At 31.1% G+C, this 16035-nt stretch overlaps 1 protein-coding gene and 1 long non-coding RNA gene across 5 annotated transcripts; both read right to left on the reverse strand.

Moving 5' to 3' along the window:
* Positions 1-696: 696 nt before the first annotated feature.
* LOC123893012 lies at positions 697-11538 on the reverse strand. 4 transcript variants are annotated; one of them, XR_006803327.1, is made up of 6 exons: positions 11396-11538; positions 9344-9418; positions 7950-8098; positions 5261-5673; positions 4556-4638; positions 697-992 (listed from the first exon to the last, which is right to left on the reverse strand). It is a non-coding gene; the product is annotated as an uncharacterized LOC123893012 (long non-coding RNA). The 4 variants fall into 4 exon arrangements; XR_006803324.1 differs by having other exon boundaries at positions 710-992; positions 4556-4684; XR_006803325.1 differs by having other exon boundaries at positions 758-929; positions 4556-4684.
* A 1715-nt stretch (positions 11539-13253) lies between these two features.
* On the reverse strand, positions 13254-14587 carry LOC123889678. The gene is made up of 2 exons (XM_045939117.1): positions 14321-14587; positions 13254-13813 (listed from the first exon to the last, which is right to left on the reverse strand). Exons 1-2 carry the CDS (start codon positions 14483-14485, stop codon positions 13301-13303), a joined length of 678 nt encoding a protein of 225 aa, XP_045795073.1. The 5' UTR covers positions 14486-14587; the 3' UTR covers positions 13254-13300.
* Between the last annotated feature and the right edge of the window lie 1448 nt (positions 14588-16035).

Below are 16035 nucleotides of genomic sequence, written 5' to 3' on the forward strand. Positions count from 1 at the left end.
ATTCCCACCAACTAGTAGTTATTAACTAAGTCATTAACAACTAGTTAGAAAAATAAAAATTTCATCAAATATTCATTTATTTATTTATTTTGACGAACAAATATTTATTTTCTAAATAGAGAAATATATACATCATTGTCAAAAAGAAGACGGAATGGCTAGTAGATGGTAATTAGTAGTTTCTTCTACGCTTGTTAAAATGACTCTATAACAGTCACCTACAAATTTAAGCTACAAGCCATAAAAATAAAGCGTTCACTATGTGTTTTTATATTTCATCTGTCTGACTCTTTTATGAAAAAGGTTGTTTTAAAATGAATGGTTTTTTTTTTCCTTCTAATTTATGTTTTAAAAGTTTTAAATTGGTCACTTACATTATTGATGTCAACATAATTTATCATTTTCGTTAAATTTGAAATTAATTTCGTCTAACTTTCCGTTAGATTTTTAGTTAATTTCATCTAAGACTTTCACATATAGTACCCCTCCCAAGTTGTCCGTATACTCAAAAGCTATTAGGCTAAGGATATAAATGGATATCCGTGGCCGTGGGGCATATAATATGATATCCATGTCCACTCCATATTGTGCGGGTATCCGCTAAGCGGGTAATCCACGGATATTGAGATACCCATGGATATTTACATATATTCATGGATGAATTTTTTTTTATAAAATTGATTATTGAAAAGTAAATGATTTTAACTTCTTTTTTTACTCAAAAACAAGAATATTCATTCATTCAAATTCATAGGGAATACATCAATCGAAATCATTACATATTCAATTTCGCTAAAAACTAATAAGGATGAATCTGCAAACAGGCTCACAGCATCCGAGTTAACAACATAAAACGGCCTAATGTCATTGACAAAGCCTACAATTGATTTGACAAACTTCAAATGTCCGGAATAATCATGTATCCGGATCTGCAACATTGATGCTAAAGTCATTGAATCTGTACTGAATTTGGATTGAACAACCCTGTAAATCTAAACAAAAGAACAAACACCGTACTAAGACGGGATAAACAAAAATTTCGTACTAAGACGGGATTAAAACAACACCAGATGAAATAATCACAAGAGAGAAAACTCGAATAAAATTTAAAAAGTATGTGGATATCAGATTTTAACTTCTTTTAAAGAAAAAAAATAGGGGTTTTCTATTTGTCGCTTCTTTCTACATTATATAGGCTTGCTGTCAATTTATTTTTTTATGGTGAAAGTTTAGGATGCAAGTTATACCAACCCATATTCCTAACACTGTTTTGCTAGAAATATAGGCTTTTCGAATATCCTTCATGCGGAATTATTGGCAGTGTACCATGGTTTAGTTTTGGCGTGGGAGCTGGACAATAAAGATTTGTGTTGCTATTCTAACTCAGAAATCGTGATTAAGCTGCTATCTAATCATGTAAATGAGTGTACCACTATGTAGTGATTATCTATAACATAAAAGATCTTCTCACTAGAAACTGGAGAGTTAGATTGATGCATACTCTTTGGAAGGGGAACACTTGTGCAGATTTCTTAACCAAGTTTGGAGCTCGCAACCCTGAAGTTTATTCTCCTATAGTTATTTCGCTGGATGGAATGAGTCTTCTCCTACTAGCTGATGCTAGTGAGACTATTTTTTCTAGATAATTTTCTTTTTGTCTTTTCATTTTTTTCTTTCATCTTGTACCCAAAAAAAACCATATTCCTAACAAAAACATCCACGCGCATAAATAAATAGAACATCATCTAATATTATTTGAGTCAGTACAATATTTTGGATTGCAACCAACACATCAATGTTTTCTTTAACGGAAATTAAAAAAGAAAAACAATATATATGCACCTTTTATACTATAAATGTCCTAACAGAAACAAAATGAGTAAATTGCTACCGGAAATCTTTTATATTATAAGCTTGTATACACAAGCAAACTCTAAACCCTAATTTGTTTTCCCTGTTTTCCCTCCATTTTATCTTGCAATTTTTATTAAAAAATAATACAATTTTGTCTTGACTATGATTTGAACCCGCAACCCTTCGGTGAAAGGCAATATTTCCAACCATTATGGCAAGTATATGAATTGTGATTAAAATTACGTGCAATAATTGATAAGCACCATCAATTTTAAAAGTATATCATATCAAAATTATTGTTGACTATATTATTCATCACGAAATATTTTTATGTCTTTCCTGATCAATATTTTTTTTCTACCGGATCATAAATTTAGAGAATAATTATCATGTGAGATTTGGAAAGTTATTATCACGTGTAATTTAGAAAGTTATTATCAAACTCAATTCTGCTAAATCATTTTTTTTGCAATACAACCAAACACAACCATAGTCATGTCACTAATCACATTCATTATTTTGATTTTAACATTGTAGATTTAATATTAACTGGTGATCAATTGATACAATATGCACTAGCAGACCAATTGTGATTTAAATTATGTCCACAAAGTGTTAAGCTTCATCAACTTTCATAGGAAAGATTTCATACGACAATTAAGCACCATCAATTTTCATTGCACAATTTAAACAATTAAAAACCGATAATCTCTTATATTATAAGCTTGCTGCTTGCCAACATAAGCTAACCCTAAACCAAATTTTTTCCCCTCTCATTTTCTCTTTCTTTTTATTGCAGCTTTATATTAAAAAAAATACAGATTGTCATCGAACCGACATCCCTTACTTACAATAAAACCTTTCAACCGCTAAAATATGTGCTTCAATTATGAAAAAATTTAGGAATCCTAATATGTTAACCCTATTTTCAATAAATTTGAACGGCGGAATTAATCACAATTTTTATTTATTTATGGATGTCTACTTAAGTTTATGTTCTTGATTATGTCTTTAATTTTTTTTTTAACCTTTAATTATCATCAATTTTTTAACCTTTAGTTATCAGCATTTTTTTTTTAATAAGTAAACAAAATGACGGGGTTCCAAAATTATTTAAAAAATATATAAAATATAAAATAAGCACATAAACAAATATAGAATAATTATTCCATGAAATTCCCTATACTACTCTTATTGAAAATGCTCTTAGAATTTTTGTATTTTATTTTTTATTGTTACATATTACACCTAATTAGACCCATGCACCGCATGGGTCAAAGTTCTAGTTAGATAAATGACCATAAACGAATTTTTTTTACAGTTGGCCTATTTTTTTTCCTCTCCTTTTAAGAAGCTAGGCCAACCAATAATTTTTAAAAGCTTTAGTAAAGAAAAAAAAACAACTTCTATATTTTAAGAAAAAACTATAATATATTATCAAATATATCTTTTAACCTTATTATAATAAAAGAAAAAACTTTTAACCTCATTTAAAAAAAAAAACAATTTACCAAACAACTTTAATTTTAGTTTTAAGTCAATTATTTCTAGCTTTGTGATTAAAATAACTTCTACACCTAAAAAAAATTAGGTCAATACCTAGGTATTGATTATAAACCAAGCGGGGCAAATATTTTGGAATGAAATTTCCAATAAACAGAAGATTGAATGTTATTGAATTATCAAGAATTAAAAATCCGGTATCACAACATGTATCAATCAGGTATCAATCGTAAGCCAATATTTTGGAATGAAAATCCCATAATTACCACAACAAACAAAAAAAAACTTTCAAAATATTCTTGTGACTGAGCACATTTGCTCAATTAAAGTTTGATAGAATGTTCTCGAATAAGCAAAGAATAAGCAAGAATGAGAAAAATGGGTAAGGTTCTAGATTGAATGTTCTTGACTAATAAAAAACAAGGTTGTCAGAACCGGACCGGTCATCGAACCGGCGAGCTCACCGGTTCAAGGTTCAATTGGTCAGATCGGGTTCAATCGGGGTCGAACCGTTTTTAATTAAATATATATTTTAATTAATATATAAATAAAAATATATGAATAATTGCTCAATATTTCATAATTTCACACATTAAAAAGATAAAATATCACAAGTCAAAATAAAATAAAATTTATAATTCAAACCAAATGAAAAATAGATGAAAAACAAAAATATTTCCTATTCCTACGACGTCGTTGTTTTGTTTCATATTTTTTTTTTAAAAAAAAGTTAAAACGACGTCGTTTTGCCCTATTTTTTATAAAAAAAAAAAAAAAAATCTACAAAACCGCTTGAACTGCCCGACCGGCTCACCGGTTCGACCCCGGTTCACGCGGTTTTTTGCCGGTCGGTTTCCTATCCGTTTTTTGCTCAAAACCGAACCGTTTTCATGACCGGTTCACGGTCCGACCGGTCGGTCCGGTCTGGTTTTGATAACCTTGATAAAAAATGAAAAAAATAGATATCCCATCAAGTATCAATGCAAATATATTGGAATGGAAGTTCGAAAATTACAGTATGCAAACGGGTTAATTAATCATTCAAGGCTTTTAACTAAATTAAAAGTTTTTGTCCAAAAAAAAACTAAATTAAAAGTTAATTTATCCTCCTTTCAAGTAATATTTTTTGTCTTTGCTTTTAAGTTAATTTATGGCCTTCAAACTTTTGAGCTCTAGAGAGGTTTAGAATGAGACATACCTTCATAGGTGATGATGATGCGAGGCTTATATAGTCCAGAAGAAGGTGGTATTGGGCTTCTTGGACCATCCTAACGGTCCACTCTACAACCATAGCATCAATATTCCAGTCAAGTCTCTCATCATGAATCTAATAAAAGGATGTCAAATTAATCAACTTCAGTTTGCTTAAACACAAAAACAAAATTAGAAAACATAAATAGAGAATACCTCCAAAATCCAAATTACAAGAATTTTAGCTACTATCTCTTCCTTCTTTTGGCTATAACTATTTGGCATTTTGGCTTCTATCTCTTCCTTCTTTTAAAGAACTTCATCAACTGCTTAAAGTATACAGGCCCTCAATGTTGACTGCTATGAATTTTAATCCTATCTAGTGTTACCACTTGTACGCTCAACAAGAATAATATTTTCAACCAATAATGGAACTAGCATTCACATTGTTAACTAATTATCCATATACTTATATGATGACATAAAACATTGTCATTTATCAGAGCATAAACCTATTAAAGTCTGGATAGGATTGACATGCATGGGTCTTAGGACAAAACACGTTAGGACAAATAGGGTCTTAGGACAAAACACGTTAGGTTATATTGTTTTTATCAAGCATAAGATTGAATGTTGTTGAATAATCAAAAAAGAGAAAATGAGTATCTGAATATGCATCAACACAAATATGTGGAATGAAAATAAAAATTACCATAGCAGACGAATTTTATCTTTCAGCTTCAGGGTCTCGGCATAGAGCATACCAGTTTCTTTTGAATGTGCTTGAAACAATTGTGTTTGATTGTCTAATATCCCATAAGGCTAACACTCAAACAATTATTACGAAGAAAAACATAACCTCCACTCATATCCTACAAAAATTGATAAATGACAAAATTGATACATAACCTATGTTGAAATCAAAACATAAAAAACTGAGAGGAAACATATACACCTTGATCTGACTTTTCATTTTTAAATTTGGGATAAAAAGTTGCTCTGATTCGTGCATGAAGCCACACCAACACCTGAACCATCAACCTTTCCTTTACCCACTAGCATGCTTTCAACACTAACAGTTCCATGAGATTTCAGTTTTGAAATCACCGTTGAACCTTGTTGAACCTGAACACATATGTTTAGCAATGAAAAAATTTGTATTTATCAAGCAGAAGAATGAATCTTATTGAATGATCAAGAATGATAAAAATGGAGGTTCTACCTTTTTTTTTCAGTTCCTAATTATCAACACAAATCTAGTATACCCACAACACCCAAACAAATTTTATCAGATTTTACAATATGTCTGCAGTAAAAAAGACCATCAGATACAACCTATTTATAGTTTCCTCCATTGATCACAAAGCATAGGTTTTATACAAAATGCCTTATATACCAGATAGATATTATCAGAAATAGTTTAGACTCAAAAAAGTTGGTTTTGTACTTCCCTTCAGTTGATTCGTATCTCCTTAGTAAATTCCTTTGAAACCCTTATCAGTGAACTAATCAAACACAAGGACGCATTTCCTTTTGCATTTGCAAAATCACTTCATATTGTAGTTGCAAAATTGCATTTAGGGGACTGGGGTCATCAAAGGACAATAAATAATATCCATGCCTTATATCATGAATGAAATTCTATATTAAAATTGCATTTAAGGCAACAACCTAGCTTTCACATTATGGCTTTATCCAGCATTTTTGGGCCATCAAGTATATCCATCTTATCGTCGAATTTGGAGTTGGCGAGCTCATGTATACCATACCACTAGTGACAGTTTCACAATTAGGGTCATAAAAAGACAATAGACATCATCCACATTTTGAATAAAATTTCATATTAAAATTTCTTTGCTTTGAAAGCCACCATCCAACTTTTCCAATATGAATAAAGAATTCATAATGCATTTTCCTCAAAGGTCATTGAGGCATCCATCCCTTAAAAAACTTATGTAACATTAGGGACAAGGGTCATTAAGTTCATATTATTGTAGTTGCAAAATTGAATGTAGAGAAGGGTATCAAAGCAGAATATATATATATATATTCATTCATGCATTATTATAAATAAAAAATCATTATTTTTTTTAATAGAAAAGCGGACACCGATAGAGACAATTGCTTGAGTAGCAATTAAGGCAACAACTAGCTTTCACATTCCGGGACTAGGGTCATTAAATTCATCCAACATTTTACTCTATGGTCATTGAGGCATCTATGATGCATCCGTTACAAAATTTATAAAACAAAGTCTATTCTTCGATTCCAACGGTCAACTTTCGGATAATGAATAGAGATTCTGTCACAATGATTCACAGTCTTATAGGGTTTTTGTACTCCCATCAACGTTCCCAACATGTATCGATTACAAACCAGATGGGGCAAATATGTTAGAATGAAAAATCCAAAAAATGAGTGAAACTCCCTTATCGTGACAAAAAATAGTGAAGATAGAGTAGATGGATGAAATGATTGTGTAAAGCAATACAAATTTTGTATTAAAAAGTTAACTTTGAAAGGAATTTAGGAGGTTGAGTTTTGAAGATGTGATTCAATAATCTAGCTTATGTCTTATATACTACTACCTACTGCCTACCAAAAGCTATCTTCCAATGTGAGTGGTTAGCAAAAGACATATATCTTTAAACAGGTATCAATATATAGGCAAACCTAGTCTTATATTTTGATATCTACCGGTAAGTAGCGAATGGAAGGTATCTTCCGATAAGTTCTATTAGGGGCGTTTTTGGAATTTTATGGGTGCTGTGAGCAATGAGGTGGGGTGAGGAGAAGACATGTAACTTTTGGAATTTTAATGTGTTGATGTCTTTCTAAGTTTCTTGAGATGTTTTTCAAATTTACATCCTTAAATATCAATTACTTATGTCGCACAATATAAAGACAAAATTTATTAGAAGTCTTAAACATTTGAAAGACAAAAGTTTCTTGAGTATTGTTGTTTTACTTACCTAAATTGAAGTCTTAAACATTTGAAAGACCTGTACAAACAATAGAAATGGTGGAAGAATTGGTTCATATAAAAATTGCATTGAAGGACGTCATCCACCTGTTATAGGGTTTGTATACCCAATTAAATTTTGATCCAACCAACATTCATAGAGGTTTTAGTTTTATCAAGAAACTATAGTATTTATCACAATACGTTCAGTCTTTACTTGAAGAAGAAGAAAGAAGAATCTGACAACTAAACCAAACGCCATAGCCTAAGATAGAAGCTGCATAACATAGACGTGTGAAGAATGCATATGCTTTAATATAAAGGCTATCTCATGGTCGTTCATATTTTATTTGGACAAGTAATATTTTTTGTCTTAGCTTTTAAGTTAATTTTGTCCATCAAACTTTTGAGTTAGAGAGAGGTTTAGAATGAGACATACCTTCATAGGTGATGATGTGAGACTTATATAGTCGAGGAGGTGGTATTGGGCTTGGGTCAGCCCACCAGTCCACTCTAGAACACACAATATTTGAATTCATATCCTACAACCACAGCATCAGTGTCCCAGTCAAGTCTCTCATAATGAACCTAAAAGGATGAAAAATTAATCAACTTCAATTTGTTTAAACACAGAAACCAAATTAGCAAACATAAATACGGCTTTTGGCTATTATCTCTTCCTTCTTTTGAGGAACTCAATCAACTACTTACCATTTGACCATGGGATTTCTATACAACTTTTGTTCAGTATTTAGAGATGTTATAACAACAAACAAACTTAATCTCAATCAGATTTATTAGCTTGATAATCAATAGGTCTAAGGCAACTAATTATCCATATACTTATATGATGACATAAAGCATTGTCATTTTTTAAATGACGCATTTTTAGACTTATGAGAGCATAAACTTATTAAAGTCTAAGTCGCTCATCCTTGTAACCCTCTTCCTAAATCCGAAATCAACCATACATGCCATCAAGTACCACTTTCTCTACTACTTATAATTTTTAAACAAGCATTCAAAGCATATTATAACAGAACTTCGCGTCACACAGTAACCATCATAATGTAATCTTGTTATCTCGATAATATGTGATCATTGAAATAGACCTTAACTCAAGAAATTCTCATGTTGGCCAATGTCCATGATACTTGAATTGTGTCCTTACAAATAGAAATTGTATAAAAGCAGTAGGTATATATTATTTAGTTAATAAAAGCATAAAACCCAGCCTCCAGCAAAAATTGTGGAAAAGCAGCATATCTTATAGGCTGAATAAGTTCTCAAAAACAAAAACAACATAGTAAAAAAGATCCTCTTGTTAAGCTAATTACAAAGTTGTAGTTATATAACAACATAAATTGCACGATTCGTAGTTAATTGACAGCAAGTGTTATACCAAATGAGAAACATATAAAATGGCTGAATCACTTGCTTTTCCTTCATTCCGAAGCACACTTACAGATATATCTGATTCTACACCATACATATATTATAGGGGGAAAGGCAGCTCGGATCATAGAATTACCATATTAACAAAACTTGTTCCCATAATGAATGTATCAGACAGCCTGCTATTACAGCCTCATAATGAATATATCGGACTGCCTGCTATTACAGCCTCATAATGAATCTTAAATATCTAAATAATTCAGTAGGATGACAACCCGCTATTAGAGAACCGCACTAGTGTACTACTGTTGAACAAAGTTCCTCTATATAAGAAGAATATGTTGTTATATGAATCTATATAATTCAACCAAGTTTGAAATCATAAAGCCGATACAAGCAATCATAATGAAATTAAAAAAAACTTGAATAGATCATCACCTGAGAGTTCCTTCTCATCAACTAGCTTTTCCCATTAAGGCATCAATCTGCAATTTTGGGCCATCAAGAAAATCCCTAACAAAAATCACAGAATAAAGTATATTCATCTTATTGTTGAATTTTGAGTAAGTGGGCTCATGTTTACCACACCACGCTTTATAGATAATGAAAAAAAATTCATCTCAGTGATTGTTTCAAGATTAGGGTTTTAAAAAGACAATAAATACCATCGATTAGAGTCATAATGCATTTAACTCTGAGGTCATTGTCTCATTGAGGCAATCCATTCCTTACAAAACTTATGAAACATTAGGGAATAAGGTCATTAAGAACATAATGGAAAATCACTTCTAATTGCAGTTGCAAAATTGAATTTAGGGACTAAGGGTCATCAAATCAAAATAGATATCCATGCATTAATTATCAATAAAAGTTCATATAAATATTTTTTGACAGAAAAGAGGACATCGATAGAGACAATTGTTTGAGTGGCAATTAAGGCAACAACTGCTTTCACATTCAGTGCCTAGGGTCATTTAGTTCATCGCATTGAGACATTTAAACTCTTACAAAAATTGAAAGTTCTTGAATACACAAGAATGAAAAAATCGACAACCCATCATTGTTCCCAATAGGTATTGATTATAAACCAAACAAGGCAAATATGTTGGAATGAAATTTCCAATAAGCAGAAGATTGAAAGCTCTTGGGACAGAACACATTTCCTCAATTAAATGCATCATCCAACATTTTTGGGCCTCACCAAGACTATCCCTTACAAAAATCATGGAACAAAGTATATTTATCATTTTATCCATCTTATTATCGAATTTCAAGTTAGTGAGCTCATCAAGTATACCATACCACTAGTGACAATTGCACAATTAGGGTCATAAAAAGACAATCGACACCATCCACATTTTGAGTAAAATTTCATATTAAAATTGTTTTGCTTTGAAAGCCACCATCCAACTTTTCCATTATGAATAAAAAGTTCATAATGCATTTTCCTCAAAGGTCATTAAGGCATCCATCCCTTACAAAACTTATGTAACATTAGGGATAAGGGTCATTAATTTCATAATTAAAATCACTTCTAAAGCCACCATCCAACTATTCCATTATGAATAAAGAATTCATAATGCATATTCCTCAAGGGTCATTGAGGCATCCATCCCTTACAAAACTTATGTAACATTAGGGACAAGGGTCATTAAGTTCATAATGCAAAATCACTTCTGAAGCCACCATCCAACTTTTCTATTATGAATAAAGAATTCATAATGCATTTTTCTCAAAGGTCATTGAGACATTCATCCCTTACAAAACTTATGTAACATTAGGGACAAGGGTCATGAAGTTCATAATGTAAAATCACTTCTAAAGCCACCATCCAACATTTCCATTATGAATAAAAAATTCATAATGGATTTTCCTCGAGGGTCATTGAGGCATCCATCCCTTACAAAACTTATGTAACATTAGGGACAAGGGTCATTAAGTTCATAATGCAAAATCACTTCTAATTACAGTTGCAAAATTGAATTTAGGGACTAAGGGTCATCAAAGCAGAATATATATCCATTCATGCATTACTATGAATAAAAATTCATAATTTTTTTTAATAGAAAAACGGACACCAATAGGGACAATTGCTTGGGTAGCAATGAAGGCAACAACTAGATTTCACATTCAGGGACTAGGGTCATTAAGTAATTTATCCAACATTTTTTGGGCATCAAGACATCCAATCCTTTACAAAATTTGAAATTTCACATTTTATTGAAGCAGAAGATTGAAGGTATTTGAATAATTAAGAATGAAAAAATCGAAAACCCATCATCGTTCCCAATAGTTATTGATTATAAACCAATAAGCAGAAGATTGAAAGTTTTTGGGACAGAACACGTTTCCTCAATTAAAGTTTCGTGTTTTCAAGCAGAAGATTGAATGTTCTTGAATTGTCCCATAATTAACGTAGCAAATATGTATGAATAATCAAGAATGATAAAATCGCAGCCCACAATCGTTCCCAACATGTATTGAAATTACCTTGCTTCATAGTCAACTTTGAGACTTTTTTCCCGTAACAATCTGAGATATGTGTAAGCTCCTGCTGATCCTGGGAAAAGAACTGGAGGTCTAAGATTATTTCCATCATGCAGTATCTATCTTTTTTGCTTTCTACCTCATCCCCGCAACATATCACAAACATACATTAATAATCCACTTCCAGCCACATTTTCATATCACAAACATAAATTAATAGCTCTCTTTTTTGCCTTCTACCTCACCCCTGTAACATCACACGTATAAATTTTAGAATTCATCCTAATCGAAAGAAACCACACAATGCCCCCACCAAAATCAATCACAAATCAAATTCCTCCAGCACTGCAAACATTATATGTACTAGGCAACAATTTTTGATCTATCACAACAAAATTGTTTAGAAAAACAACTAACAATCATATATAAAGAAGTCAAATATTGCAATAGTAATCATTTAGGTCACTGAAAACATGCATAAATCAAACTTGATGAGGATGAAGAAAACCCTAAACAAAGTGAAAATCGACTTAAAATCAAATATGAAATGTTAAATCCTAAACATACATAACATCAAATTAGAAAAATCAAAACCCTAAACAGAGTTAAAATCTCCTTGAAATCAAATCTTTGATGCTAAAATCACTTGAATCAGAAAATAAATGTTCAGAACCATATAATAGACGTGAAATTAACCAAAATTCATACCGCAATCAATTGATTCATAAATCGACTTGAAAATTTCTGATTGAAGAATCGCGGGATGCGGAAGATGCACACAACTGATCATTGAAGAATCGGCGGAGAAAGGAGAAACACGAGAGATTGTGAGTTCGAAGTGTGATTTTGGAAGAATCGGAAGTGTAATTTTGGGTGAGATGAAAATGGGAGAAAAATAGATTCTTGTTTCTTGAAGAAGAAAAAGAAAGAATGAGTTTTTATTCTTTTCACAAATGCACATAGCGTAAGATTCAAACACACAAATTACAATGCCTGTAACCTCTTCGCTTAACTGGTCGTTTGTTTTAGTTTCTTTTTTTTTAAAATAATTTTTATACTATATTCTTTTTTTAAAAAAACAAAATTCTTAAAATTAAATATTTTTTTTATAAGTAGTCTTAGGGCTCGTTTGAATGGTATTTTCTTTTTATTAAAGACTGTAATAAAGAGATAGAGAAAATGAGACACAAAGAATTTATATTTGTTTACCTCTTAATCCACTATAATCAAACAAGATTATAAATGTTTAAACACACAAGTCTAAGTCTTCTTACCTTACAAATAAGGACTTCCTCAATCAAAATTTACAAAGTAAATTGAGTATTTACACTTTTAACTCAATAAATAATATTTGTATATCAAATAAAAATGTAAAGAACTCTAACCTCCACTCAAAAAATATGGAGCCATGAAAGCTACTAAGCTAGCCGCATGAATTGACATGACCCTACTAGCAGCATAGACATAGGCCAAAAATAATCATGACTCAAATTAGAGGGGAGGTTTTTTTTTTTATTTTACCAAATTAGAGGGAGATCAATACTTAACTATTGGAAGTTGAATTAATACTTGTTGAAATAGAACTAAAATGAATTGTAGAGGATCAACTTTACCAAACACTTGAAGATCAAAAGTTTCGACACGATTTTATACCGTTTGCATTCGATACTTTTGGCTTTCTAGTACCAGATGTCGTAAACCTTTTGAAAAGAGTTCAAAAGATCATGTATTGTAATGTTGTGTCGCATATGTCTATCAATGTTGGTTTTCAAAGATTGAGTTTTAATATACAAAAAGGTTTAGCGGCGCAGCTTGTTACCTATCTACCTTTTGTTCATGTGTAATTATATTAATAACAAAATTTATAGGATACAAATTGGATTTATATTAATTTGCTAGCTAGCTAGATTACTTTACATTGGTACATCTTTTGTGACTTTGTGGTAATTTGGGCACATAATCAAACTCATGCAACAAACAAACCAAAGCTATGGAAGCTAAAAATACAAGCACAGGACCCAACATCCAAAGCATCAAAGGAATAGCAACACAAAACACCCTATTCCCAACAAAAGCTAAGGTAAACCCTTTTTCTATTACACTTTGTGTGTAACCACCAGACAAAAAATCTCCATAAGCATTCATCAAAAAATTTGCATCAATTAGAAATCCTATGGCCATTGAGCTGCATAAGAAACTAATCAACAAACATATTGATGCTGAACCATACTTCAAAACGAAGATTTTATCCGATTTTGAACCGAAAAATTCACTAGTAAAGAGATGGCTTGCATTGAATGCATTGTTGTTTAGAGCTGCTAAAGCCAAGTTTACAAGAATTGTTATTGTAGCTGTGAGTATTGTGGCCATAAGAGTGTTCCTTAAACTTTGTACACATAGCATAGCTTTTTTATCATCACCCTGCACCATCACAAACCAAATCAAAGGAACATTTAAAGTTTTGTTACCCAAATCATGGACAAATATATATTACTACTATGCATTAGTTTTTCTTTTTTCTCTCGCGGTTTAGACTTTCGTTATCTAGAAGTCGCATCCTCAATTAATTTGGTCGAGCTATAAAGGAAAAAAAAAGGCCCGACTAAAGTTGTTTAAACATGTTGGTACTGAGTTTCTCGGCCTTTTGACTTATAATTTGTCAATTTTTTTCTCTATAGGGACAAAAGAAGGGGTATTAACTTAGTGGTAGAGTGTCACCTTAGCGTGGTGAAATTAATTTGTTATAAGTTCAAGTCTAAATATCATGACAAAAATTCTAAATTCTAGTTTCAAGCTAGAATTGACTTCAAAGACAATCAATTATACTCACGAATATTCAAATATGTCAAAATCAATTAACGACGGTTGAATTAATTATATGCCTACTTCAAAATTGAAACTAAACATGCACTAACATGCGATGATTACCTGATTTAAGTTAAGACCCCAAGCAGTCCTCCTTAACTTATCAATTCCAAAAGTTGTGTGTGAAGGTTTGTTCTTGATTTTGTAACAAAGAAAGGCATGGTAAATTATTGTAATGAGAAAGCTCAAAGGGACTAATATGGTATCCAAGAAAATACCTTCTCCCATCTTTCTTAGTGATGAAGGAAGAAAAAAAACACCTAACTTTAGCCTTAGAGGGTGTTGGTTTGGTTGGTATGCTTGAATGATTTGAGATGCCTTCTTATAATGGAACTTCGCATGTTGAGTGCAATGGAAAGCTAGCATAACGTATAATAAAAAAATAAATAGTGCATGAGGTATATAGTTTTTTAATTGAAGATAGTGGTATACAACTTTTTTTCATATAAAGTGGAAATGATACAATGGACACTAAAGTTAGCGTGGGGATTGAGTCACTAGTCATACGTAGCTCATGTGTGTATGGATAATACCATACTCCTCCGTCCCAAAATATAAGGAAATGTTGGTCAAGAAAAGTGAATGTATTTAATCCAAATTTTTAATTAAATACATCAAATTTCTTTGACTCACTTTTGCTTATATTTTGGGACAGAGGGAGTATGCTCCAAAATAAAAAGTCAAATTTGAAGCAGGGAATTAGTGACCTAACTAAATATTCACTAGCCAATGCTATTGATTAGATACATATATAGACTTACTTGCTAATATATTGGGTATACAAATTTCACATAGATATATTTAATGGAGAGCATTCACTAAGATCCAGATTTCACGCTATCACACAGTTACTATTATTGACGGTCGGATCTAAAATCAATGGTTATATAAGATTGATTATAGTTAATTTGGTGATGTTTAATCTGAATCATCCAATCTCTTATCAATGATTATGATTTAAAACTGTGTGAAACTGCGTATTGTGATTACAGCAGACAATCTTGGTCTTCACTAATTGGTTAATAGTTAAGATGTAACAATTGAGATAAGTTGTTTCAAAAAAAAAAAATGAGATAAGTTGAGTGAAAAAATATTGAGAGAATTTGTTCTCAAGTTTAGGAGATGTGAACCATTTAATGGGTTTATATGAATTTTTCAAATTCAATTTTATATTGTTATAATATTATTAATATTTAAAATATATTAATCATAAATATTTATTTATCATTGTTTATAAAAACACTCAAAAAATGTAAAAAATTTATTGATATTAACTATTAAACTAGCTCATAAATATATTTTTTCACTTCAGATAATAAGGGTAACATTGACTAAGATTACAAGAAGAAATTGCTACCAAACATATTTATTTTGGTCATATAATTTTAAGCTAATTAAAAAGTATCCACTATATATAAGCTTGAAAATTAATCTTGTCAAATTAGAGCCATAAATATATTGGACAGATTTTACTGTCCTGTTCAAAAATAGGGATCCATCCTGTTTTGTTAATCAATAGAAATAAGTTTCAATTTAACAAAATTATGAATGCATAATTTAAGGTGATTTCTCCTCTCAATCAATTTATGGAGTTCAGATATGCTCCATTAGCTTATCCTCCATTAGCTTCCATTACCTTGCTAAGATCATGACATGTGGATAAAAATTTATCAATGGTCTAGATTTAAAAATGTAAGGAAAAGTAAAAAAAAAAAAAACATAATCACGTCAATTACATAAATTTTTCCCACTTCCTTGCAATACTCTGCATCTTCTTC

Source organism: Trifolium pratense, linkage group LG6 (assembly GCF_020283565.1).
Source record: "Trifolium pratense cultivar HEN17-A07 linkage group LG6, ARS_RC_1.1, whole genome shotgun sequence".
Taxonomy (NCBI): Eukaryota; Viridiplantae; Streptophyta; class Magnoliopsida; order Fabales; family Fabaceae; genus Trifolium; species Trifolium pratense.

Coding starts and splice junctions, on each gene's coding strand:
- LOC123889678 (XM_045939117.1), bottom strand. CDS start 14,485: ATGGGAGAAGGTATTTTCTTGGATACCATATTAGTCCCTTTGAGCTTT. Junction 13,814..14,320: donor GGGGTCTTAACTTAAATCAG/GTAATCATCGCA, acceptor GTGATGGTGCAG/GGTGATGATAAAAAAGCTAT.